Consider the following 26,762-nt stretch of genomic DNA (forward strand, 5'->3'; position numbering starts at 1 on the left):
TCTGATTCTTTGTTGAGCGGCGCCGGACGCGGGGGTGTGGTTTGCGCTTTATTTCAAGCCGAGAGAAGCAACAACAGATGATCTACGAGCTCAATAACAGCAGACATTGACTGCAGTTTCATTCGCATTGTATTTGACAACAACAGCGGTGTCTCTGAGTAGAAGATGATCTGAACCGGAGGCTTGTTTTCATTGTATCGCTCTGCACTGAAGGCCAATGTCGGTGTCCGCGGCTCTGAGCGGCCGCCTGTCCTCGGCGCTGGCCGAGCTGATGAGAGCCGCCCTGTGTGAGATCTGGAAGGCGGTGGAAGAGACGGTGTCGGAGTCCCGGGTGGAAATAACCCGCAGACAGAGAGAAAACGAGGCGCTGAGGCGGAGGCTGCAGGAGCTCATGGTGGCGGGGGAGGCGGCTGTGTGTCACTGGAGCTCCGGAGCGGACGGGCCGCCTGTGCAGAGCCGAGGAGCCGGGAGGAGAGAGACCGGTAAATGGCAAACTATGGAATTGTTTAAATAATTATTAATAATAATATTATTATGACACTTTCTGCAGAGTTGTGTGCTGTCCAATAATCCCTTGCATTACAGGCGTGCACAAGTGGGGAACATAGACTCGCAATTGTTTGTTGCACAGGTTAGGTTATTTAAGAACTATTTGCGAAATTCATGTTCATTGGGGGCGCATAGCGAATACAAATCTAATAATGTAATTTACTCCATGCATATTCTCCAAATATTACAACCTTGAGTGAATGAAACCTGAAACAAATGCAAGGTAATAATAAAACACATCTTATCGCACACCTTCTATGGAAATGTCCATTCGTTTAATGATATACTTGGTATCGCAAAAACACTAAACCTTTCCTGAAGGAAATCAAAACAAGTATTGTTGTGGACATTGTTTCTTGAACATTCATTCAGTTACCAAAAGCACTAGAATAAAACGCATCCCATCCACTTAATGGAACTATAATTCCAGCAGCCAGTTTAACATGTATTACACAATCCAGATTAAATCTGTACAATAAAGCCCAATAGGGCACAGTAGACATTAGAAATGCACTTTATGAAAGGATACTAGTGGAGGTACTTTAATACTAGTGTGGTTTGTTTGTTGTATTTAAACTATCCATCAAGACAAATCTAAAAGAAAGTGTCAGGCACCACTTAATACTAAACTGCTGTGATGGTTTCTTTACAGTAACTTAAAACTATCAAATGCATTTATGTTTTCAATTAATATGTGCATTTCACAGTTAAACATTATAATTTTACATGCTAATTTATGATGCATAAATGGGTTTTAAGCAAATGAACATTTAGAATGTTCCGTTTTAGCTAGAATTTTAAGACATTAATACATTTAATATTCGATCATATTCGAGACCTAAACGCACACAATTAATATCCTATACAATAATGATAAAATCTTGTAGTGATCCTGGCTTTTGTGTGTTATTGTGTTGGGTTAGGGAGGGATGTTTGTGGGTTATTGTCCGCAAAAACACTGGTTCCTGGCCGCACGGAGCCGCCTTTTCGAGCACCAAAAACTTGCCGGTCTGGCAAAGGCGCCGGGGGCGGGTAAAGTCGTCTCCACAAAAAGTTATTTATGGAGTTCAACCGCTATGTTTAAAATGCCAACAGAGACACGAGCAGTGAGGAGAGTTTTGATTAGAAATGAGCGAAATCAGGAGAGAGACACTTCAGTAACAATATGGTCTCACCAGGTTAGGAGTTGGCAAATGGCAACAATGAGAGACGACTGAGCGCAGCTTCAGTGAAAGGAAAGGTGATGATGGAGAGTTAATGCGACGATATAGATTGAAATGTTGTTTGTTAATTAACTGGTTATTATCTAGTCCTTACGGGCAGTTTCTTCACTGGCATAAATGCGGTGTGACTCCAAATCCAGCGCCTCTACGAATCTTGTGTCCCAGGGTTGGTTTGCGCATGATTCATAATTTATGAATACTTTCATTTTCTTAGCACGGGGGCGAATTACACAAACCATACATATTGTACAGTAAGAGAAGATCAAATGCACAGTAAGATCTGTTACAGTGATGAGCTTTGCGAACGATCACACGCCAGCAGTGCTGACAATGTATTATTATTATTATTATTATTATTGTGTATTTAACTTTCAGACCATAGGAGCATTGCTGCGTGTCTGGCAACAGGGACAATGCAACAGTGATTTGGGACCATCATCCCAGACTTCATCAATAAGCACAATTTCCCATCCAACCATTAACATCACCTGAGATCGTCTGACAGTTTATTGATCTGCCCGTGACTGCGCCGCTAATACCCCCAAAACAGCCGCATCCATAATCAATAGGCCAGCCTCTAGTCATTGTGTTTTAAACAAGAATAACAGTAAAAATACGCCACAAAATGAATGAAAATGTGAACTGTGTGCGCGGTGACGAATGCATGTAACTCTATCTTGTATTTTATTCAATACAGTAAAAGTGTCTGAAATAGCGAATTGGTGTAAATCATTTAATGCATCAATAAATATCAATACAAATAAAAGGCTGTTATCCGAGAATATTCGTATAGTTGTATTTGCGTTTCTGCTCGTCTACATGTGATCTCGCGTTTTTTGTTTAGCTTTTTACATTGAGTTTGATTGTGATGTATAATAGGGTTTAAAGTGGCAGTCCTCGGTGCTGATTATTACTGCTGTGTGTGACGCTTTATTGAGTTTGATTGGGATGTATAATAGGGTTTAAAGTGGCAGTCTCGGTGCTGATTATTACTGCTGTGTGTGACGCTTTATTGAGTTTGATTGGGATGTATAATAGGGTTTAAAGTGGCAGTCCTCGGTGCTGATTATTACTGCTGTGTGTGACGCTTTATTGAGTTTGATTGGGATGTATAATAGGGTATAAAGTCGCAGTCCTCGGTGCTGATTATTACTGCTGTGTGTGACGCTTTATTGAGTTTGATTGGGATGTATAATAGGGTTTAAAGTGGCAGTCCTCGGTGCTGATTATTACTGCTGTGTGTGACGCTTTATTGAGTTTGATTGGGATGTATAATAGGGTATAAAGTCGCAGTCCTCGGTGCTGATTATTACTGCTGTGTGTGACGCTTTATTGAGTTTGATTGGGATGTATAATAGGGTTTAAAGTGGCAGTCCTCGGTGCTGATTATTACTGCTGTGTGTGACGCTTTATTGAGTTTGATTGGGATGTATAATAGGGTTTAAAGTGGCAGTCTCGGTGCTGATTATTATTTTGTGTTTCTCTTCTACTCCGCGCTTGGGAACGCCCACACCAGTGACGTCAGCGTCCGGTTCCAAAACCGGTGGAAACGCGGGTTAACTAAAGATCAGCTGCTTCCCAGTCTGAGCAGCGGCTCCGGCTCCAGCACCGGCTCCTTGTCGGTGGAAAAGCGCGATGTGTGGCTCCCCCGGTCTCTGGGTGGCACAGCCGGAGAGCGGTGATTGGACGGTAGGGAGTCACCAGATAGTGGGATATATAAGGGCGTTTTGATGAGCTAGACAACTACACTTGAGGGAGTGTTTTAGAGAACCTGCATAGGAAAGATGAAAGTTGATGTACCTCTGGAGAAAGGTTAATAAAACCTCAGTTTTTGATTTGAAAAGCTCCCGTCACATTTATTTCGATAATGACCTGGGGCCTCATGTACAAAGACTTGCATTGAATTCATACTAAAACATTGCGTACAGACAAAGCTGTAAATGTGCGTACACACAAAAAAACAGATGTATGAATCTCGTATGCAGGATCCCACGCACATTCTCTTTGTACATCCCAATTAACATGAAATTGAGCACACATGCACGAGCACAACACCCCACCCTGTCTCCTCCCGTAATTAAATAAATTTAAATATGGTAATGAGTCCACTTTGGCAAAAGCCAGCAGCAAGAAACAAAACTTTACGGAAAGTGAATTGGAGGTGCTGCTATCGGAGGTAGAAACGAGAAAATAAAATATTTTTGGAACTTTGTCCTCCGGAATTAATAACAAAAGGAAAAAAACTGAGTGGGAGAGTTTGGCTGATGTCATCAATGCAGTGGGATCTGAAAATCGCTCTGTAAATGACCTTAAAAAGAAATGGTCTGATATAAAGGTGGAAGTTAAAATACTATTTTATTGGTAAAAGTATTTTACATTACAATAAAAAACATTCAAACAAATTTTAATACTCATGATTTTAAAAATTGTAAGTGATTTTAAGATTTTTTTTTTTTTTAATCATAGTGATTTAATATAACAAATAAACTCAAATAAACGTGCTTAAACAAAACAACAAAACAAACGTGATTAAAGCAAAAAATGCTACCAACAAAAGAGTCAAATACATTGAAAATAACTGAAAATGCATTGGCCAAAATAAAGAAACAATTAAAAAGGTAAAAATAAAAAACAAACAAAAAAGGTCCAATGCATTTAAAATTAAATCCAAAACGGACAATGTATTTGACAAAAAAATAGAACAAAACTAAACCAAAAAACCCCTAAACAATTAGTGATTTAAAAACAACTAAATCTTTAAAAACAGTTAAGATTCATTTTTAAAAGTCATTTTAAAAACAATCATTCATAAAATGGTTAAAAGATTTTGGACTCGGGCTCCAGCAGGGGGAACTGACCGTCCCCGGAGGTGGGTCCCATCATGGGATCCTGAGCTCCCCCAGATCTTGTATATGCCAGTTCTTATAGGCTTCCTCCTTGCCCCTCTGATGGCCCTCCAGATTGACATAGTCTCTCACTAGCACCATGCCCCTCCGCGTGATGACAATCGGGTCCAGCTCCTGCTTATTGAATAGACAGATATTCCGTCCCTCCCACAGGGCCTGCTTCACTGCGCAGACGACACGCCACCAGCACCTCAGGGTGGAAGATGTTAATCCCCTGGCAGGACCGTATAAGATCTGCTGGGCGGTCGCCCGCGCAGGAACGGCAAACCTGTGGAGGAACGGAGAAAACAGGAGCCAGACCCTGTAGGCGGAGGGGCACTCTCTAAAGATGTGAGCCTCCGTCTCCTTCCCCAGGCAACCCTTATAGGGGCAGGTGTCCTAAGGAGCTATGCCCCTTCTGTGCATGAACACTCGGGTGGGGAGACACCGACTCACAGCCATCCAGGAGACATCTTTCTGCGTATTCGTGAGGCAAACGTGCGTAGCGTTAGCCCAGATAAACCGGCAGGTTTCGGGAGGGAAATCTTCTATCCGGCTGGTCTCCTGGGTAGATCTCATCTGGCTACAAGATGGTCTTATAATCCCAGGAGGCCAGCACGACTTTATGGAGGCCTACTTCGAGCGCAAAGGCTCGGAGCGCCCTGTAGAACGGCGGGGGATCCCACGAGTGCGGCCTGGTATTATCCATGGCGCAGAGGCCGAATGGTCTCAGGCTGCTGGCAAAATAAAAGCGGTTCGTGAAACTCACTTTCTTGCCAGCAGCCTGGATGTTCTTGACCACATAGGCCAGCCCCTGCGCCTTTATCAGCTGCACAACGTCCGGGACCCCCCTGCCTCCATCCAGGGTACCCTTCACCATCTGCACTCTTTTCAGCCTCTCCATTTTGCTCCCCCAGACAAACCGAAATATAATTCGGGTCACTAGTTTTGCGATGACCTTGTCTGGGGGGGAAGATCATTCCTACGTAGAGGAGTATCGGGAAGAGGATGGCCTTTACGACCAGCACCTTACCAGCCATCATCAAGGTCCTTGTGCTCCAGCCGTGGATCTTCTTTTGGACCTTAGATATGGCCTCCTCCCAGCTCCGGGTGCCCGTGTTGGTCCCGTCGATCGTGATCCCCAGAACCTTGATAAACGGCTTCACAGGGAACACGGTTGGCGAGCCCCGGCCGACAGGCCATGCCCTGGAGAGGTAGACCTCGCTCTTGGCCTTGTTGACAGCGGCCCCTGTCGCCCTGCAGAAGCCGTCCAGCAGTTCCTCGACCCTGGCCACGGACGGAGCGTCCGTGCAAACCACGGCCACGTCGTCCATGTAGGCCAGGGCCTTCAGTTGCTCTCCGCCGGAACCCGGGAGATGGAAACCTGTCACCCGGACGTCCCGGCGGATCGCCTGCATGAACGGCTCCAGACAGAGGACGTACAGCAGGGCCGACAGGGGACAACCCTGCCGGACCCCCGACCTGACCGGAAATGGTTCGGTCAGGTGGCGGTTCACAAGGACCCTGCTGCTTAGACTGCTGTAAATGATCTTAACCCATTTCCTCAGGCCAAGAGCGAGACCCATCCTCTCCATGACGAGCTGCAGGTATTCGTGGCCCACTCTATCAAAGGCTTTCTCCTGGTCCAAGCTTATTAGGACCAGGGGAAGCCCTCTCTCGTTCGAGTAGGCCACGACATCCCTGAGCAGCATGGCGTTGTCGGCCGCCGATCTCCCCCGGGCACCACGGACCTGGTCGGGACCCACGACTTGAGGGAGTGGCCGCTGCAGCCGGAGCGTCGGTGCTTTGGCCAGTATCTTGTAGTCGGTGACTTGTAGAGGCTGACCGGCCGCCAGTTCCTCAGATCTTTTTGGTCTCCCTTCTTGTGAAGAAGGGAGAGGATACTCTTCTTCATAGAAGGGGCCAATCTGCCCTCTCTGTACATCGACCCCAAGACCTGGGCCAGATCTTCTTTAAGCACCTCCCAAAAGATCTTCTAGAACTCAGCAGGGATCCCGTCGGGACCCGGTGTCCTTCCAGAGTTAAGACTCTTTATCACCTGGGAGAGTTCAGGGGTGGTGATCTCTGGATCCTCCTCCTCCTCCTCGTCCCCCTCATTGCGGGACTCCAACAGGGACAGAAAGTGATGGATCAGATTTTGATCCACCACCTTCTGATCATACAACTCCCTGTAGAAATCCCGCACCACTGTCTCAACAGCCTCTCTGCCCTCCACCTCTTGCCCCGAGGAGTTGATCATGGAGGACATTGCAGGCCGCCTCTCCTTCGTTTTCTTGAAGAAGAAGCGGCTGCATTTCTCATCGTCCTCCATGATGCGGACCCTGGAAAGGACCTTGATCTTCTCTTGCTCCTCCCGATAGAGGGCGGAGAGACTCAGTTTGACCCGGGCCACCTCCTCAGCTAGGTCGAAGCCTCTGAGCTGTAAGAGACTCAAGCGCTGGAGGCGGGCGTTTAGATGGGAATATCTCGCCCGCCTCTCACGAGCTTTCCGTTTCCCCAGCTGAATGAAGTAGCCCTTGGTCATTTTCTTCACCATCTCCCACCACTCTATGGGAGAATCAAAAAGGTCCTTCAGGGTCCTCCACTCCTCGAGGCGTCTGCTAAAGGTCTTAATAACACGAGGGTCATCGAGCAGGGAGGTGTTGAGCTTCCAGACCCCAGGCCCCGACTCCCGTGTGCTCGGGATAAGCACCTCTGTCGTCAGGAGCCTGTGGTCTGAAAAGAAGACCGCCTCCAAAGACATGGCGGTCCTCTCCAGTGGCTTACTGAGGAGGACGAGATCTATCCTGGAGAAGGAGGAGCCAGAAGAACTCACCCAGGTGAACAAGGGGACCAGGTCCCGCCCTGCGTCGCAGTGTTCAAAGTCCTCCACGAACGCAGCGAGGTCCCTGCTCGATCTATCATTGTGGCGCTTACTCCGGTCTACATCCCTCAGAGCACAGTTGAAATCACCTGAAATGATAACTGGCAAGATGCCGATCAGGAGCGGGCGTAGCTGAGGGAGAAAGAGGACTCTCTCTCTCTGGCTGGTGGTGGCATAGACATTGACCAGCCTCAATACAGCCCCCTTGTATTTAAAATCGAGGCTGGCCAGTCTGCCCGCCTCTATAACCTTAAATGCTTTTACCTCTATGAAGGGGTTTATCAGGAGTACGGCAATCCCGTCCGCTCAGTACACATTGGACCCCGACCAGAAGGATTCTCCTAGGGTCCAAGTGTCCCGGAGATCTTTATATTCCTTTTGGAACGGGATGCCGCACTCCTGCAAACAGATGATATCCGCCTTCATTCCAGCCAGAGAGTTTAAAACATCGGTCCTCTTTTTCACCTCAGCAATGCTCCTCACATTTATTGATATAATAATTAATGCCATAATGGCTGTGAGGGCAATTACCCGCTCCGTAACAATCATGTAAAGAAACCTTTCTCTTCCCCACTCCTCTCTTCTCCCTCACCTAGCTTAGCGCTAGCACCCATCATTTCAATCATTTGCCTCACCGCTTGATCCTCTAGGAAGACTATGGGGGGGGCTCGGCTCCCGCCACCCGGTAAGGCTGGCGAAACTCCACTGGGCTCAGGGCCCGGGGTGCTGGAGGTTCTCCCTGGTTCCTTTGTGGCCGAGGCCCGACGAGCAGATGGCAGGCAGAGGCTTTGTGTACAACTGGGGAGAGAACTGTGTAGACCCCGCTAGTTGTTCTTTTAACTAATGGTGGGGGAGGGGGTGGTCTCTCCCTTCCCGGCTGTCTGCTGCCGCAGGCCTCCTCCCCAGCGCCAGTGACCTTGCCATTACGTCCCTGAGGTCTTTATGGGAAAGGACGCTGGCGCCGATTCTCCTCTCTTGACGACCTGCGGCTCTCCCACTACTGCCGGGAGGGCATACCTGACCCCTCCCCTGGGAGAGTCTCAGTTGTGGGGCAGAAGGGATGTTATTTCTAGGGGGCCTCTCATCCACCAGGCTGCCCACTCGGGGCAGTGGAGAAGGCCCACTGCTCTCCTCTCCGGAGTCAGAGTGGGGCGTGTAGAAATTAGAGGGAGAGGTCTCTGCAGCGGGGGAGGAGCTGGCAGGGGGGGGAGAATCTGCACAGTGGATCCTTTTATTCATCATACCCCCCCTACCCATGCTCCTCTTTTCTGCTCTCCTCCTCTTCCCCGCTACCACTGTCCACTCCCCCTCTGCCTCCACTTATGACCCAGAGTCAGAGAGGGAGCCGATGAGACTCCTGAGGACTGTTTCCTCTCTACCCCCATCTTGGGGTATCACCTTTGGAGGAGCCTCCACTTGATTCTCTCTCTCTCTCTCCACCACCTCCCCCACCGCACAGGTTGCAGGCCCTCTCCTGCTGCAGGCCCTGGTCAGATGTTCTCCGCCGCAGACCTTGCACTTAACAACAGTGCAGGCTGCGGATAAATGACCCAGGGCCCCGCAGTTCCTGCATAATTTGGGCATGCCATGGTAGAAGACAAGCCCCCTATTTGCTCCTAGTACCACGGTGCTCGGCAGATGGCGTACTCCGCCGATGGCGGCCACTTCCACCTGCAGGCGCACCTGCCACCGCCGAGCACCGGTCCAGACCCCGTCCTCATCATTAACTCTCCTGCTTTCAGACAGGATCTCGCAGTGTCTCCTCAGCCATACCTCTACATCATACTCTGCCACTGCTTCATTATAAAACTGGATAGTTACTATTTTAATCTCTCTATCAGTCAGGGCATCGACCACAAAGTCACTCAGGGGCATACTATCTTTTTTTTCTCTGTATAGATTCCAAAAACTCTCCAGCACTTGAGGGTTCTTAAAGCTCACCTCAAACACGTCCCTAGGTCCAGGCAGTTTAACCACGCAGTTCAGCTCAGAAGGGGCAAAGCCCAGGCCCCTCTGCAGCACGGACCTGCTGAACTCCAGCCGGGTGAGGGCCGCGGTCTCGGCTCCAGCCTCACGGCTGAAGCGCACCGCATTATGGCGCCTCACACCGGCGGTTCGCTGGGCCATGCTGCGCTTTCCTACCTGGGAGAAGGGTCCAGAGGCTGTCAATCCGGAGGTCGGGGCAAGTCCACCTGGCTGGGGAGCAGCTTCCACCTCCGGGGCTCTTGCAGGGAGCGGGCCTTGCGGGGAGAAGTCCGGGCCCTGGCTGCAGGAGGCCTCCCTCAGGGACGTTGCCGATCGGCCTGGTCGGTTCCTGGGATCCGAGGCCTCTCCTGGATCCTGGCTGGTGACGTCAGCAGGGAGCAGTCCTGGTCAGGCCGGGCTCCGGGTAGATGGTCGGCCGGGCTTCTGGATGGGACCCACTCCGTGAGGAGTCCGCCGTCTCCTCTGGCTAGGTCCCCTGTCGCTCCTGGTCCGTCCCAATCTCCACTCGCCTCGGCCTCCGGACCGCTCCGAGGACCCAGGACTCTGCAGCTCTGTCAACCGGCACCTCCCCGTCTCGTCTGGTCTGGCCTGATGGATCAGCTCCCTGCAAGGAAAAGAAAGAGACTGTCAAATACAGTTCGATGCCCCCTGCTGGACAAAGGTTTCTCTCACTATTGGAGGGAAACCTGAGTCCAAGACTCAAATCAATTAGAAATGTTAATCTGTGATTCATAACTCTAGAATGTGTAATATCATTTCGTTTTCTTAAATATAAATGTGTGTTGCATTAAACTGTTTTGTTGATAATTTTTGAAATAAAATCTGTCAACGCCGAGAAATATCTTCTCATTCCTGTTTAACTGTTTAGTCTGAAATTGACAGAAGTTAATAGACATTAGATTATTGGTGGCCCTGCCTATCCTTAATCATTGAATATTAATCAGTTAAGGGAAATTGTGGTAACAAGTAATGATAGGATCTTTCTCGGCACCTAAACGTAAATGAGACTGATATATATATATAACGAGAAGTTACCTGACATAAATACTAACCTGCGTAGTTATTTAAGTAGTCTGACTAACAATACTAATGAGAGACTCACCTTTGTCTTACTAACCGGTATTGTAGTCAATGTGTTTATAACCTTTTTTGTTTAACGATTTTTGTGAATTGAAATTTATAAGTGTACCTTACGCTACATATGCCAGCCCCTGCACCTTTATAAGCCGCACAACGTCCGGGACCCCCCTGCCTCCATCCAGGGTACCCTTCACCATTTGCACTCTCTTCAGCCTCTCCATTTTGCTCCCCCAGACAAACCGAAAAATATAATTCTGGTCACTAGTTTTGCGACGACCTTGTCTGGGGGGAAGTTAAGCAGGGAACTGCTGCACACCGACAAAGTGTGGGCAGAACAGGCAGTGGTACAGGGGTCGATGAACTTACACCCTTTGAGCAGAGAGTTGCCTCTATCATGGGTGTCACTGTACTCTCTGGAATAGTATCTGATGCTGTGGGAGACTCGGATATACTACAGGACTGCCACGAAGGTAACTCATTTCCAATTTTTTTGCTTAACTGTGGTACACATAGCTTACCAGCCTGCATTTAATTTTCAAATGCATGCAATGTAGCTGACCAAAAGTACACCAGAGATTTTACGTATCCATTGCATTTATGGCAAATGCGTGTACCCATTAATAAGGAACAGACTCAAATCTCAATTAACATGTGCCTGTGTTTATTTTGATTTATATGGTGCAACAGCAGGAACGTCCACTGGCACGCACTTGGAGTCCGCCCCCCCCTGAGCAGCCAGGGCCCATTTTGTCCAGCGTCTCCAGTGTCTCTTGCGTTTCCAGTGCTCCCCCCAGTGCTGAGGCCCATCCGTCTGGCCGCGTCTTGACGCATGCTGTTCTGGAGTCACAACAGCAAATCGTTATGGCCATCGGAGAAATTAAGTCACCTGAAAAATATCACTGATGTACTCACAGACAAGCCACTCATTAAAGGAATTGGTCAAAAAATGAACTTTGTCTCTGATTACCATTTATATTGTCGCAATCACATATTGACGGGCCTGAATGGCTTGTTGATTGGGCTGCACATACATTGGTCCTGGGTCGGGGTCATCTGGCGGTGCTGCCACCTCACCAAGTGGTATGCTGTGCCTGTGCGTGACATTGTGCAGCACACCACAGGCCAGCACGATGCGGCACACCTTGGCAGGCGGTATAACAGCATCCCCCCGGTCCTGTCAATGCAGCGCCACTGACATTTCAGCTGCCCAATGGCCCGCTCTACAACTGACCGAGTGCGAGAATGACCAAGAGCGCAGCTACAATGATGCCCAGTTTATGGGTTGGTGAGGGGGGTTAACAGCCACGTCTTTAGTGGATAACCGCGGTCTCCTGATGGGCAGTTGAATAATTAAACTGCAAAAACAATAATAAAAATAAAATTAAATAGAACCATAACCTAAAAGTGGGCACCAAGAGATATGTCACGAAGTTTTAGATGATACCATCCAGGTTGACTGCTTTGAGTCCTACAAGCAAGTGGACTCACTCACCAAGAAGCCACCCATCGCGCACCCTGCCAGCTTGGAGCCTCATCCCAACCATGCTGTTTGTAAGGATGTATGAATCATGGGTTGACCCAGGCCACCTTGCTACAATATTTGTTAGGTGCATTTGTGCATCACATATTATCTGCACGTTTATTGAATGGAAATGTTTCCGATTCACATATGCAAATTCTTCTTCAGATGGTGCCTTTATAGCAATGTGTGTGCAGTCGATCGCTCCGATTACATTAGGAAAACCGGCTATCGCTGCAAATTGAGCTTTAATGTTTGGCTGGTCAACTGCATCGTATGGGAACCTTATATACCTGGTAGACATGTGGATGATCCCGTCCCATACAGCTGGCATTGCGTGGCTCAAAGACGACTGGCTTCTTCCTGAGCGGTCTGCCAGTTCCCTTTGGAAAGAACCAGTTGCCAGGAAACCAAGTGCTGTCAGCCCCTGTAGGGGAAACGGGTATTGCGTGGCTCCTCGCTGTCTCTCTCTGCAAATCCGGACCCAACTCAGCACAGAGCTCCAAGAGGATAGCCCTTGGAAATCTAAAACGGCTGATAAGCCAGTCAGCATCGTTTGCCAGAAAATCATTGTGGTCCCTAAACACTCGTTATCCTCGGATTCTGCCATTAGCAAAGTCCTCTAATAAGGCCAACGCTGCCATTGCCATAGACTATGGGTTGTATCAATCTGCACATGCTTTTATACATTCTTACTTAATTGCATAATTGATAGAATATTCCCATAAGGCTCGTGTGACTATAGTATTTTAATTAGTTTATAAATTGCAAATTAATAGCAATGCTTCTCACAGGCTGTAGTGCGATAGACTTGTACAACAATTCGTAGTGTACTGTTTGCAACTTCACTTCATTGCCTGTAGGAGTCGCCAGCGGACAAAAACCATGAGAAATGTACGTACGCCAGACATGAAGTTGGCGTGGAGGAACGCACATTCTTGCGTTAATTTCACTGTTAGTACATCCGACCGCACTATGTGCAGTGTTATAGGGCAAACCGTATGTGACTAGTCTTGTTGGGGACTAGTCCCTCTTGCATAGCGGCGTAGGAATATGCCGTATGCAACAGGAGTGCCAGGACACTGTGCATGTGATTGTGGGAGGGTCCCTGCTAAAGTGAGTCCCTGTCATGCTTATGCTTTGTGTTGAGATGGGTTAATTGGGTTTGATTACATAGGGTGTACGACCGGGGATAGGTGTACTACCGGTAGGGGGGTTGGACCTATAGTTGGTTGGTCACGCATAGTCTGGGGTATATAGTGTTTAGTTCGTGGGGTTTGTGGGAGCAGCACCCCGAGGAGTGTAAGTGTGGAGCCGGCCCGGAGTGTTGGTCAAGCGCCCTGAGGCGAACCTCTCTGTGTGTAATAAACCCCTTTATTTGAGCATCACGACTGGTGTAAGATGTGACTCATTCCCCGCCGGACTTGTTACAATACCCATAGAGGTACACCTATGAGTGTTACTGATGAATTGTGGGAATAAGACAGGCTAGTACCAGCACATTATTTGATATTCAAGGCATTCAAGCTGCAAACAAAAAATTGCTATGTAATACCTTGCACTTGTCCACATTGAATTTCATCTGCCAGGTGTCAGCCCTCACCTGAATATGATCATTTAGAAACCATTGGAGTAATCATCTGAATACCTTCAACATGTGAAGGCAAGAATACCCTTAATTTGTTAATAACTCCCATGTGATCCCAGTATTTAGAAATTGGTGAGTTGAGGTGACCTATAAAATGAAGTGGATTGGGCCTCTCAAGGACCAGGGTTGGAGACCACTGCTATAAATCAACCAGTTCATAATCCATCTACTTACATTACCCTGAATGCCTACAGCTTTCAATTCGAGGATCAGTCTTTGGTATAGAACCTTATCAAAAGCTTTCTGAAAATCTAAGTATATCATATCATATGCTTTCACATGATCTACAGCTGCAGTTGCATGTTCAACAAAACTCTAATAATTTAGTAAGACATGATCTGCCTCGTCTAAACCCATGTTGACTATCTCCAAGAATATGGTTTTCATTAAGATGTTCCTCTATTTTCTAATCATCATAATTGTACAAGTGTGCAGGGGAGACTGATTGGTCTGTAATTTCCTGGCTCAGTTTTGTCCCCTTTCTTGTGGATTGGTATGACATTTGCTGTCTTCCAGTCAGTTGGCAAATCCCCTGTTCTAAGTGTCATTTGTAATAATCGAGTTAGCGGCCTATAAATAATTTCCCTCATTTCTTTAACTACTGTTGGAAATATCCCATCTGGCCCAGGTGATTTTTTTGTTTTTAATTCTGCTAGTCCATTTAGTACCTCCTCCTCATTTATCATGATCCCTCTTAGGGTTTGACTGGACTGATTGTTAACCTGTGGCATGTTATCTCTTTTCTTTTGTTAAAACCTCTGTGAAATGTGATTTCTAAGATGCTTTCATTTTTAGCATTTAGCAGTTTCACTTTCTTCTTTATTTACCTCTTGCTGTTTTTGAATAGAGAAAAGCTCTTTGCATTAGTTTTAGCTCTAAGAGCTATGTTTCTTTCTATTTCCCTCTTTGCTTTCCTGATTCCTGGCTTCAGGAAAAGCAATCTCTTTGCAGATCTATATATTCTTTGTATTTTTTGTCTTTCTTTTGTATGTGCTATATAACATTTTCTTTTGGAACAAGTTTTGGTACACATTTCTCCTGAGCCTCAAGTATTATATTCTTAAAATATAACCATCCATTTTCAACTGAATCTGTATCCAGTGTGCTCCAGTCTACCTCTTCTAAATGCCGCCTCATACAGTCAAGGTTTGCTTTTCTAAAATTGTAGACCATTGTTTAAGACTTGGTCCTTGTTTTTTTTAAAGAATGCCTCAAAGCTAACCATATTGTGATCACAGTTTGCCATTGGTTCTCCAACCAGTGACCCTCTGACTCTATCTTGGTCATTTGAAAAGATCAAGTCAATGCATGCGCTCTCTCTGGTTGGTTCCCTGACAAATTGAGTTAGAAAGCAGTCATTTACCATCTCAACCATTTCTATTTCTGCTTCTGTAGTCCCAACTGCGCTTTCCCAGTCTAAGTTTGGGAAATTTGAAATGCCTCATTATAACAGCCACATCCTTGCTACATGCAGTCCTGATTACACTGTACAATGCAACATCTTGCTGAATATCTGAGTTGGGTGGTCTGTAACACACTCCTACCACTAATCCTCCAGATCTTTTATTCAAAAGTTTAACTCACAAATATTGTTTCATTAGCAGGACATAATCTGAGTTCATTTCTGACATATACTGCTACCCCACCACCTCTTCAATTATGCCTGTCTCTCCTAAACTGTGTGTATCCTTTCAACTTGTATTCATCACCATCATTTTCTGTAAGCCATGTTTCTGTCACTTCTACAACATCATACTCACCGGCCAGCACTGTGGTTCTAGGTCTAACATCTTGTTCCTTATACTCCTGGCATTGAGGTACAAACATTTCAGAACTTTCCTACTAGCAGTTTTGCTTTGTTTTCTTTCCTTAGTGGAACATCTCCCATTGTCGGAGCTCCCTGCCCCCCTGGTCCCTAGTTTAAAAGATTCACCATAAATGTAAAGCCCTCTTCCCTTGACCAGGATTTTATATAGGCTATGCATCACATTTTAAAAGAGGTGTTCAAATTTTGTTGGTAAATTAGTTATGAATATGATTTGATTTATTTTATTTTTTTGTGATGACTTTGGTATGTGTGAAATTGTTAGAGATGTTTGTGCATTTCAGCCCTGTTGTTGCTGCGCTATGAAATGCATGCATTGCTTTTACAGTTGTCACCGTTTGTGTGATGTTGAGCAATATTTGTAACTTAGTGCTTTTGTCATGTTTACAAAGTATTTGGTATAGATACATTGTACAGTGTGCCTGGATGCTATTCAGATCTGTACTCGTGGCCTGTTCTCTGAGCTACTGTTCTCAATGCTGTTCTCCTGTCTTCTCTCCACCAGGACCTGCAAAGGCCAGCGCTCTCCCAGACTCTGGTGAAAGGGCTCCCACTGAGCAGGAGTGGGGCTCCAGTCTGAGGCAGGACACAGAGTCCATAGCTAGCGAAGACAAATTGGGGCTGACCAAGCAGCACAGGGGTGAAGAGGAGCTCAGGGGACTGGAGGCAGAGCCACAGACTGAGGGTTTATCACAGGGACTCTGGGCACTGGGATCTGAGTGTGGACCCAGTGCAGGTAGTGATGAATTGAGCTCTACTGGAACCCAGTGTGAACCCAGTGTGGCAACTGATCACATTAAGACAGAGGACAATGAACTGGATTTAGATGTGCATACACTTCTGAAAGATGACCTCTGTATTCTTAAACTGGAGAATATTACAGGAGACCTAGGTAAACCTGAACCCGAGCTCCCTGTAGATGGATTATATGAAACAGAATCTGTTGCCTTACAGAATAGGCTCAGTGGAGGGAATGACGAAGCAGTGAAGGATGAGAGCCCACCTTCACAGCACACACAGGTGTGTCCTAGACCCTCCAGCTCACACACCCGCCCCTCACAACAAACTGGGAAACATCAGGGCTGCCATTGCTGCCCCCAGTGTGGGAAGACTTTCAGTAACTATGCAAACTTTAAAATTCATAGGCGCACTCACACAGGAGAGAAACCTTACTGTTGCTCCCAGTGTGGGAGGAGCTTCAGTCAGGCAAACAACCTTAAATCTCATCAGCGCATTCATACAGGGGAGAAACCATACTGCTGTTCCCAGTGTGGCAAGAGCTTCAGTCAGGCAGCAAGTCTTAATTATCATCAGCGCATTCACACAGGAGAGAAACCGTACTGTTGCTTCCAGTGTGGAAAGAGCTTTGGTCATGCAGGAAGTCTTCAATCTCACCAGCGCATTCACACAGGGGAGAAGCCATACTGCTGCACCCAGTGTGGGAAGAGCTTCGGACATGCAGGTAGTCTTCAATCTCACCAGCGGGTTCACACTGGAGAGAAGCCATACTGCTGCTCCCAGTGTGGGAAGTGCTTCAGTCAAACCGCAAGCCTTTATTATCACCAGCGCATTCACACAGGAGTGAAACCATACTGTTGCTCCCAGTGTGGGAAGAGTTTCATTCATGCAGGTCACCTTACATCTCACTTGCGAATTCACACAGGATCACAGAATCTTGAATAATGAAAATAAAGCAAGAAGGTGAGCCCATAAAAATAAGCCAACACAACAGGGCTCTATTCCATAAGGAACAAAGGTTTGTGTTAACACATTTGAAAACTTTTAAAATTGATTTTTAAATAGCTTATAAAGTCCTAAAATAAATAGCAGGTCTCTGCACATGAAAAAGTCAGAGATTTGTTTTCATAATAGTGCATTGAAGCCCTATTTAATACAGTACATCTCCCTAAACTTGTATATAGGCACGATCATCTTGGCATCATTTGCCGAAGAGCCCAGACTTCTTATAGGTAAAGAGATTGTGACGTACAGCCTTTCATCTCCAGGACCACAATAAGACTGTCTGTATCACTGTCCTGCCAATTTCCCTCAATATCATTATCTTTTGTATCATAGTCTTGTTCATATGTGGTTGAATTTCTTTACATTTCCTGGAGTACTATAAAATGCAAACATCTGTATCGATTGTGTTGATTTATTATAAGCAGAGTTATTGTTGTGCCTGCAAATGTAAACCAAGTTGTAATGGCTCAGAAGTCATACAAAGTGATGCATTGGGGGAACAATATTATGAAACATCGTCTGCTTAATAAGAGCACAAAGCTGGAGCTGTATTACATTTACTTATGTATAAAAATATTGAATAATGCAATCAAACATTTGTAATAAGGAATATTTAGTTGTAATATTCACCCCACATTATATTTGATTTAAGTACAGGACTTAAGGGGACTTTTAATACATTTTTCAATAAACATGTTATGTTAATATTATACATATAAATGTACATTATAAAGTAAATTGAAATCAAATACAAGAAATATCACAATTAATGCAGTAAAATAACCATGACATGAAAACTAACTCCTACATCAAACAAGTAAACCAGTACATTGTAACTGTCAATAAGCAAAGTTAGCCATTAGAGCCCTGGTTCCCAACCTGGGGTTTATGCTTCCTTAGGGGGGTGTGGCATGGCAGTGACATCAAAACTAAAGTGTTGTGGGGGAAAGTATTAACATCCTATCCTGCCTTTGTCCTTGGTGTGCTGTTACTCCTAACTTGGTTACCAGCAGTTCACATTCCTTTCTTGCAATGTATTATATGCAATTTACCTTCCAATGCAACTGGCAATTCAGAGGTTAATGGTTATTATTCATGAGCTGGGAAGGCTTAGTTTAGAATGCCAATTAAATCATTGCTATAGTTATTAGAAATGTCCAGACAATGATTATAATATGTTAATAAGGCCCCTTGAGGGTATAAAAGTTTTGTTTTGTCTTAAAACTCTTGGGGAACAGTGTCATGCTGCCCTAAAATCCTTTGAGTTCTGTGTTGCACTGTTCCTCCCGTGCACGTAATAAATTCTGACTAGAACTCCCGAGATCGGCGTTGTTAAAAACAGACTAGATTTGAAAAACTGATCAAAGGAAAACAACTGCAGCCATCTCACTGAACAGTTGGCAGGAACTTTGAACTCATGTCTTATGTCAAGACTTATGTCAATAGGTGGAAATAAAAATGTGTCATTGTTACAAACAGGAAAAATATTAGTTCTGAAGGTTCATGGATGTGATTATTGTTTCAGCTGCATGTTGGGGATGTGAAGAGCTGACCTCATTGTCCCAGGGGTGTTACTTTGGGAAAGGTTTGGGAAACAATTACAAAGGACACAATTGCAAAACTGACATCAGGTCTTGATGAGGACATGCACTCTGTCACCAGCTGCAAGGCTGGACAGAGAATGGTAACCTCTGTGAGAACTGCTGGAATTGATCAGCAGCTGGTTTGAACTTATTTCCTCAGACAGGGCCTGTTTGTATCTGCCTTTCTTACTGTGTCTTGAGAAACCTGTAGCAAGCAGAGACACTCGGTTCCAAACACATTTCATTTTCCTTGCCTTGAACCTTTCAGGGGATGAGTTAAAACTGGTTAACACAATAAACCCTTCCTGTTGTTCCTAGGAGTAGTTCACAAGGTCACAGAAGTAATGAGGTGGAATGATACCTAATGGGCATGACAAAGAGGCATCGTATTTCCTCATCTATATTGTTTGTTCAGTAGCCAATATAATCTATTTTACTTGCATATTAATAATCAGTGAATATTAATGTCTTCTTTCAAGTAATCCCATATATGGACTTTTTCTTTATTCTGTTTTGAGGGCTTGACCTAAAAATGCCCACACCTCTTTTTTTGGGCATCCCCTGTATCTCTGTCACCTGCTGCTTTATATTATTTTATTACCATTCTCGAATAAACATCTTATTGATCTGCTGTGGCTCTGTGAATTCCTTCCAAATTGTATTCCTTATGAATTGGCAAGCCAGCAAGAAGGGAATTGCTCTAAACCAGGGGTGGCTAACCCTGGTCCCGGAGAGCTGTAGGTCTACAAGCTTTTGTTCTATCCAGAGTGTTAATTGAACCAAGTGTGGATCTTAATTAGGCAAAATGTCACTCAGTGTAAGGTATCCATGAATTGGTAATTTAGAAATCCTGCAGGATTGTGGCTCTCCAGGACCAGGGTTAGCCACCTCTGCTCTAAACCCAACAGCTGCTTTGATGGTGAGTATGTTTCATGTTGCAACTTACATGACTTAAAGTTATTGTTTCTAATAACTGTGCAGGGAAAGTCGTCAGGGTGGGCTTACACTAAGCACCACAGAATTTAACTCCCCTCATCCGTAGAAGAGTAAGGGAAAGGAATAGGCCATTAACCTCTCTTGAAAAACTTAAGATAACCAGGATTGTAGTAAATAGGGCTGGATATTGGTAATGAGATAATTGTCAGAACAGGAAGAAGGACATGCTTGATAGTGGCAGACTGCATTTGTTCTATAGAGCAATTGTCAGAGTTACAAGGTTAATTATGGTTGATATAGTATTGTAAGGGAGCCAATCAATTTGCCTTGGCTAGTACACAGCTTTACAGTGGACTGGAAAGTATACACAGGTGTATAATCGGAAACCCCCAACTCTGGAGGGGGTATGTCAAGAGATAAGAACATAAGAAAGTTTACAAAGGAGAGGAAGCCATTCGACCCATGGTGCTCATTTGGCGTGCATTAATAAGTGATCCAAGGATCTATGTTTAAATGTTCCCAACCACATCGCTGGGGAGTTTGTTCCAGATTGTGACACCTCTCTGTGTGAAGAAGTGTCTCCTGTTTCCGTCTTGAATGAATGAAGCCCAATTTCCATTTGTGTCCCCGAGTGCGTGTCCCACTGCTGATCTGGAAAAGCTCCTCTGGTTTGATGTGGTCGATGCCTTTCATGATTTTGAAGACTTGGATCAAGTCCCCACGTAGTCTCCTCTGTTCCAGGGTGAAAAGGTTCAGTTCCTCAGTCTCTCTGTAGGACATTCCCTTCAGACCTGGAATAAGTCTGGTTGCTCTCTGAACTGCCTCTAGAGCAGCGATATCTTTCTTGGAAGTGTGGAGCCCAGAACTGCACACAGTATCCAGATGAGCTCTAACTAGCGCATTGTTACAGTCTGAATATTACTGCCCTTGTTCTCAATTCTACACTTTTGACAATATACCCTAACGTTTTGTTTGCCTTTTTCATTGCTTCCCCACACTGTTTGGATGGAAGAAGTGAGGAGTCCACATAGACTCCTAGGTCTTTCTCATGCGTTACTACATCTAGTTCTGTTCCTCCCATAGTGTAATTATAGTGGACATTTTTGTAACCTGCATGTAATACCTTGCACTTGTCCACATTGAATTTCATTTGCCATGTGTCGGCCCACAACTGAATATTATCTAAGTCCCTTTGAATGGCCTGTGCTGCTGAGATTGTATCTGCTGAGCCACCTATTTTGGTATCATCTGCAAATTTGACAAGTTTGCCAACTATCCCAGAGTCCAGATGATTAATATAGATTAGAAAAAGCAAAGGCCCTAGTACTGATCCCTGTGGAACTCCACTAACAACCTCACTACAGTTAGAAGCAACTCCTCTAATCGACACCCTTTGTTTCCTATACATCAACCAGTTCATAATCCATCTACTTACATTACCCTGAATGCCTACAGCTTCCAATTTGAGGATCAGTCTTTGATGTGGAACTTTATCAAAAGCTTTAAATACACATTGTAGCAGGATAAGCGGGCGGGTCATAGATGATTACTATGTGCATGCTTGGTTTCTCTCCTTTCTGGCCAACAGGACCATGGACAGCAGCATGAGGCCGGCAGCACTTCCAGGATCAGGAGCTGACACCCACCATGGTTGATGTATGGAGGGTGATCAGTGCCAAAATTAAGATGAACATGATTATGAACATAAAGATGATTATGAAGATGAACATGAAGATGATTATGAACATGAAGAAGAACATGAAGATGATTATGAACATGAAGATGAACATGAAGATGATTATTAACATGATTATGAACATGAACATGAAGATGATTATGAGCACTGGATAGGACAATAAGCACACTGGCTACCGCCCACCAGCTCTGATTGACAGAGTTCAATGTTTTGTCACATCGAAAAAAAAAAAATACAAGAGACGCTACGAAATGTAGAAGCGCATTGAGAAATGTGAATAGCAAAGAGACAAACGGGAAATAAATATATACATGTTGAAACTAATGAATGTATAAATATATGTTTAAATAAATAAATAAATAGATGAATACATAAATAGATAGCCCTAAATGTCCATGTATTTGTATAATCGTGTATTTATTTTCTCTGTGTATGTATTTAAAATGTAAGCTTGGATAATCCTCCATACTCTGAAAAAATACCAGTCTCACAGTCGTGCGTCTTACCCAGTGCTCTGGAGCCTCGCTATGGCGCTGCGGCGAATGTGCATTGTGACGCGGCAGAGCGGGTTCGAGTCCCGCCCAGTCGTTACGTTATGAATATAGCCTTCCTATATCTTTATGTATGTGTACTATAGCTACACAATACATTGTATAAAGCCTAAAATTATTGCAATAGAGTCAAATCTAGGACTTATTCTAACACCTCCCTTTATATATAGATACCGTGTGAGCGAGTAGATTTTAAATTTTCCCGAAACAAAAAAAAAAAAAAAAAAAACAATATGGAAACTATTCAGTTTTAACTTCCATTGAAACACGTCTGTCCGCCATCGCTCTGCCTCTGACTTCTGACCACTTTCTATGGCAACATTGTAAAAGCGGACAGTCTGCATCTTCATCTTCATCAGTGGTATTTTTTGGGTCCAAATTATGATGTATGGATGATGTTTTTTAGGGCTATCTATTTATTTATTCGTCTATTTATTTGTTTATTTATTTCAACATGTATTTATACATTCATTAGTTTCAACATGTATATATTTATTTCCCATTTGTCTCTTTGCTATTCACATTTCTCAATGCACTTCTACATTTCGTAGCGTCTCTCTTCTTTTTCGATGTGACAAAACATTGAACTCTGTGAATCAGAGCTGGTGGGCGGGACCAGTGCGCTTATTGTCCTATCCAGTGCTCATAATCATCTTCATGTTCACGTTCATAATCCTCTTCATGCTCGTCTTCATAATCATCTTCATGTTCATCTTCAAGTTCATAATCATCTTCATGTTCATAATCACGTTCATCTTAATTTTGGCACTGATCACCCTCCATACTGATGCAATCAGCACAGGTGCAGCCCATCAGACCTGAGGGCTGCACTACGATGGGAGTTTAACCTACTCATATTTAACTCGGGGTTATCAAGGAAAGTCAGGGTTGACAAACTCTGATTGCCTAAAATGGTGTTAACCGGCACTGCGACGGTGGTTAAGATGTCGGTCAGTTGACTCGGTGTGACTGAACTGGAGTTTGTGCGCGTTCACGTGGGTGCGCATGCTCAGTGTGTGCGCAGTGTCCGTGCGCCGGACTGTCCCCAGAATAATGCAGCTGATAATGTCAGGATATGAGGGTTTAAAGAGAGGTTAGCGGCTCGAAGTAAACATTGCCGGCATTGTTGCGCAGTTTCTGCCTGCATTTGCATTGGCGTTTAGTCACAAAAAAGCAGGTGTTGATAGAAAAATATAAACTTTTAAACTGAACAAATTAGCAAACAAGAATAACAACAATTATATTAATTAATGATATTCGTTTTCTATTTGTAACAAATAAATTATTATTGCACACCTGTGACTTGACTGTGTCTTAACCTCTAAAAATAATCTTACTGAGGTATAAATAGGCCTATGAGATTTCAGTTCATTTATTGGATTAGCTGAAAAACCAAGCATAGAAAAAAAATCTTCTCACACTTATTATGCACTTGATAAATTTGTAAGATTAATTTAGCAGTTGGCTTAATTAAATTCAGTGATTTCGTTCAACTGTCACAAGTACAAAAAACAGACCACTTTTCATCTTAACTTTTCCAATAGCAGTCCCAGAAATAAATGTACTTATTTACCATTTACTTACTTCATGTACTTTACAACTACAGTGGGGGAAAAAAGTATTTGATCCCCTGCTGATTTTGTACGTTTGCCCACTGACAAATAAATGATCAGTCTATAATTTTAATGGTAGGTGTATTTTAACAGTAAGAGACAGAATAACAACAACAAAAATCCAGAAAAACGCATTTCAAAAAAGTTATAAATTGATTTGCATGTTAATGAGGGAAATAAGTATTTGACCCCTTTGACTTAGTACTTGGTGGCAAAACCCTTGTTGGCTATCACAGAGGTCAGACGTTTCTTGTAGTTGGCCACCAGGTTTGCACACATCTCAGGAGGAATTTTGTCCCACTCCTCTTTGCAGATGCTCTCCAAGTCATTAAGGTTTCGAGGCTGACATTTGGGAACTCGAACCTTCAGCTCCTTCCACAGATTTTCTATGGGATTAAGGTCTGGAGACTGGCTAGGCCACTCCAGGACCTTAATGTGCTTCTACTTGAGCCACTCCTTTGTTGCCTTGGCTGTGTGTTTTGGGTCATTGTCATGCTGGAATACCCATCCACGACCCATTTTCAATGCCCTGGCTGAGGGAAGGAGGTTCTCACCCAAGATTTGACGGTACATGGCCCCGTCCATCATCCCTTTGATGCGGTGCAGTTGTCCTGTCCCCTTAGCAGAAAAACACCCCCAAAGCATAATGTTTCCACCTCCATGTTTGACGGTGGGGATGGTGTTCTTGGGGTCATTCCTCCTCCTCCAAACACGGCAAGTTGAGTTGATGCCAAAGAGCTCGATTTTGGTCTCATCTGAACACATCACTTCCACCCACTCCTCTGAATCATTCAGATGTCCATTGGCAAACTTCAGACGGGCCTGTACATGTGCTTTCTTGAGCAGGGGGACCTTGCGGGCGCTGCAGGATTTCAGTCCTTCACGGCGTAGTGTGTTACCAATTGTTTCCTTGGTGACTATAGTCCCAGCTGCCTTGAGATCATTAACAAGATCCTCCCGTGTAGTTCTGGGCTGATTCCTCACCGTTCTCATGATCATTGAAACTCCACGAGGTGAGATCTTGCATGGAGCCCCAGACCGAGGGAGACTGACAGTTATTTTGTGTTTCTTCCATTTGCAAATAATCGCACCAACTGTTGTCACCTTCTCACCAAGCCGCTTGGCGACGGTCTTGTAGCCCATTCCAGCCTTGTGTAGGTCTACAATCTTGTCCCTGACATCCTTGGACAGCTCTTTGGTCTTGGCCATGGTGGAGAGTTTGGAATCTGATTGATTGATTGCTTCTGTGGACAGGTGTCTTTTATACAGGTAACGAGCTGAGATTAGGAGCAGTCCCTTTAAGAGAGTGCTCCTAATCTCAGCTCGTTACCTGTATAAAAGACACCTGGGAGACAGAAATCTTGCTGATTGATAGGGGATCAAATACTTATTTCCCTCATTAACATGCAAATCAATTTATAACTTTTTTGAAATGCGTTTTTCTGGATTTTTTTGTTGTTATTCTGTCTCTCACTGTTAAAATTAACAGTGGAGTATTTCTACAAGCAAACTTGCATAAGTGTGTTGATATTATGCTTTCCAAACAAAGAAAAGTATACATCACATTACGTTACACAAGCAGTGTTAAAACAAAAGTAATATTTATAGTCACCAAGTGGTGACAATGTGCAATGACCACTGTAACAGGACAATTCTCACGATTTATGGCTCACGGTCCATTACACCTATTCTCGACTGGCCCCCGCGACATAGTAGAGTGTTAAACCCTCTACACCAATAGACAGAGCTTCTTACCACGGGGGGATTAACACTATACTACCGAGGGGTTACGTCACTTTGTAACGATCTCATTATGACTCGAATGAGCCCCGTTATAACACTCACATATAGGGATGTTACGGTTATGGAGGCCCCGCCTCCAAGCCCGAGGCCCTGTGCAATTGCCTGCTCTGCCTATAGGTAGCACCTGCCCTGCATGTCAGATCAAATATGATATGATCAAATACCTGAACACTGATGCTGTGAAATGAAACTTTCACTAATGCAATCAAACATGAGGTGTGGGATGAAATGAAGAAAATGTTAACATCGTCAAACCGGTGTGTGCACTGTGTGGTCTGTAAAAGATGGGAGAAACGATTAAATAATATGCTAATTTAAGAGGAAACATCCGCGTACTAAACGCAAAGCAGCGCAGAGTTTATTATTATTATGTATTCCTTTGCCCTTATCCATGGCGAATTAGGATAGCAAATAGCAAAACAAAAGTGCTAAATACAGCACACAATTACTAATCGGTCATAATACAAATACAATTTTCGAAATTACAGAAGTGCAGATAAAATATAGAGCTGGTTATTGCAGTGTGCCGGGGGGTCTCTGTTTGTGGGGAATGCTGTGTGCGGGACAGCGTCAGTGTCGCAGAGACTCGGGCAGCACTTTCAATGGAAAGATAGACTTCAGTTCCAAGTTAGCCTGGGGGTGAGGAGGCTAACTTTTCAGTCTAAGTCTTAGTCAGTCTTAATTGTTATGCAACTGACCAACTTGCATAGACTAGTCTAACTGTCAAATTAAGACCAGTCTAATATAGTTTTATGCTACCGGCCCCAGTCTAATTGTTTAGACCAGTCTAATATAGTTTTATGCAACCGGCTCCTGGGCTATATAATCAGGAAACCTTTCCACTCCTTTGTCTCCATAGTTGGTTGGCGAAAGGACAAGGAGGGCGTGCTGCAGAACAAGAGCGAGAGCAAGAACAAACAAAACCAAATGCTGCTGACACGGTTAAGGACATTTCTTCTGGATGACAACCCCCCCTGGCATTGACCCTGGCCTGTGACCCGACGACAGATCTGGCAAGAGAGAACTGTTCATTTGCTTTTTCAAACTCATTGTCCTGGACAACCAGGAGCCTCTGGCAACTAAAAATAAATAGACATACTCCTGTCTTCCACCCCATCTTGCCTGTCTTCTCTGTGTGTTCTAATACCCCTACCACACATCCTGCTACAACATTTAAATCATACACTGTGCGCATTGAAATAACAGCAAGAAGACATTTGTAACCGGGAGATACAGTG

At 44.6% G+C, this 26,762-nt stretch overlaps 1 protein-coding gene across 3 annotated transcripts; it reads left to right on the forward strand.

Moving 5' to 3' along the window:
- LOC136767831 (zinc finger protein 723-like) lies at positions 1 to 26,640 on the forward strand. 3 transcript variants are annotated; one of them, XM_066721863.1, is made up of 3 exons: positions 1 to 482; positions 16,105 to 17,061; positions 26,384 to 26,640. In XM_066721863.1, exons 1-3 carry the CDS (start codon positions 218 to 220, stop codon positions 26,506 to 26,508), a joined length of 1,347 nt encoding a protein of 448 aa, XP_066577960.1. In that variant the 5' UTR covers positions 1 to 217; the 3' UTR covers positions 26,509 to 26,640. The 3 variants fall into 3 exon arrangements, with proteins under 3 accessions (XP_066577960.1, XP_066577959.1, XP_066577961.1); XM_066721862.1 differs by lacking the exon at positions 26,384 to 26,640 and having other exon boundaries at positions 16,105 to 19,557; XM_066721864.1 differs by lacking the exon at positions 16,105 to 17,061 and having other exon boundaries at positions 14 to 482.
- Positions 26,641 to 26,762: the final 122 nt, after the last annotated feature.

Source organism: Amia ocellicauda, chromosome 14 (assembly GCF_036373705.1).
Source record: "Amia ocellicauda isolate fAmiCal2 chromosome 14, fAmiCal2.hap1, whole genome shotgun sequence".
NCBI classification, from domain to species: Eukaryota; Metazoa; Chordata; class Actinopteri; order Amiiformes; family Amiidae; genus Amia; species Amia ocellicauda.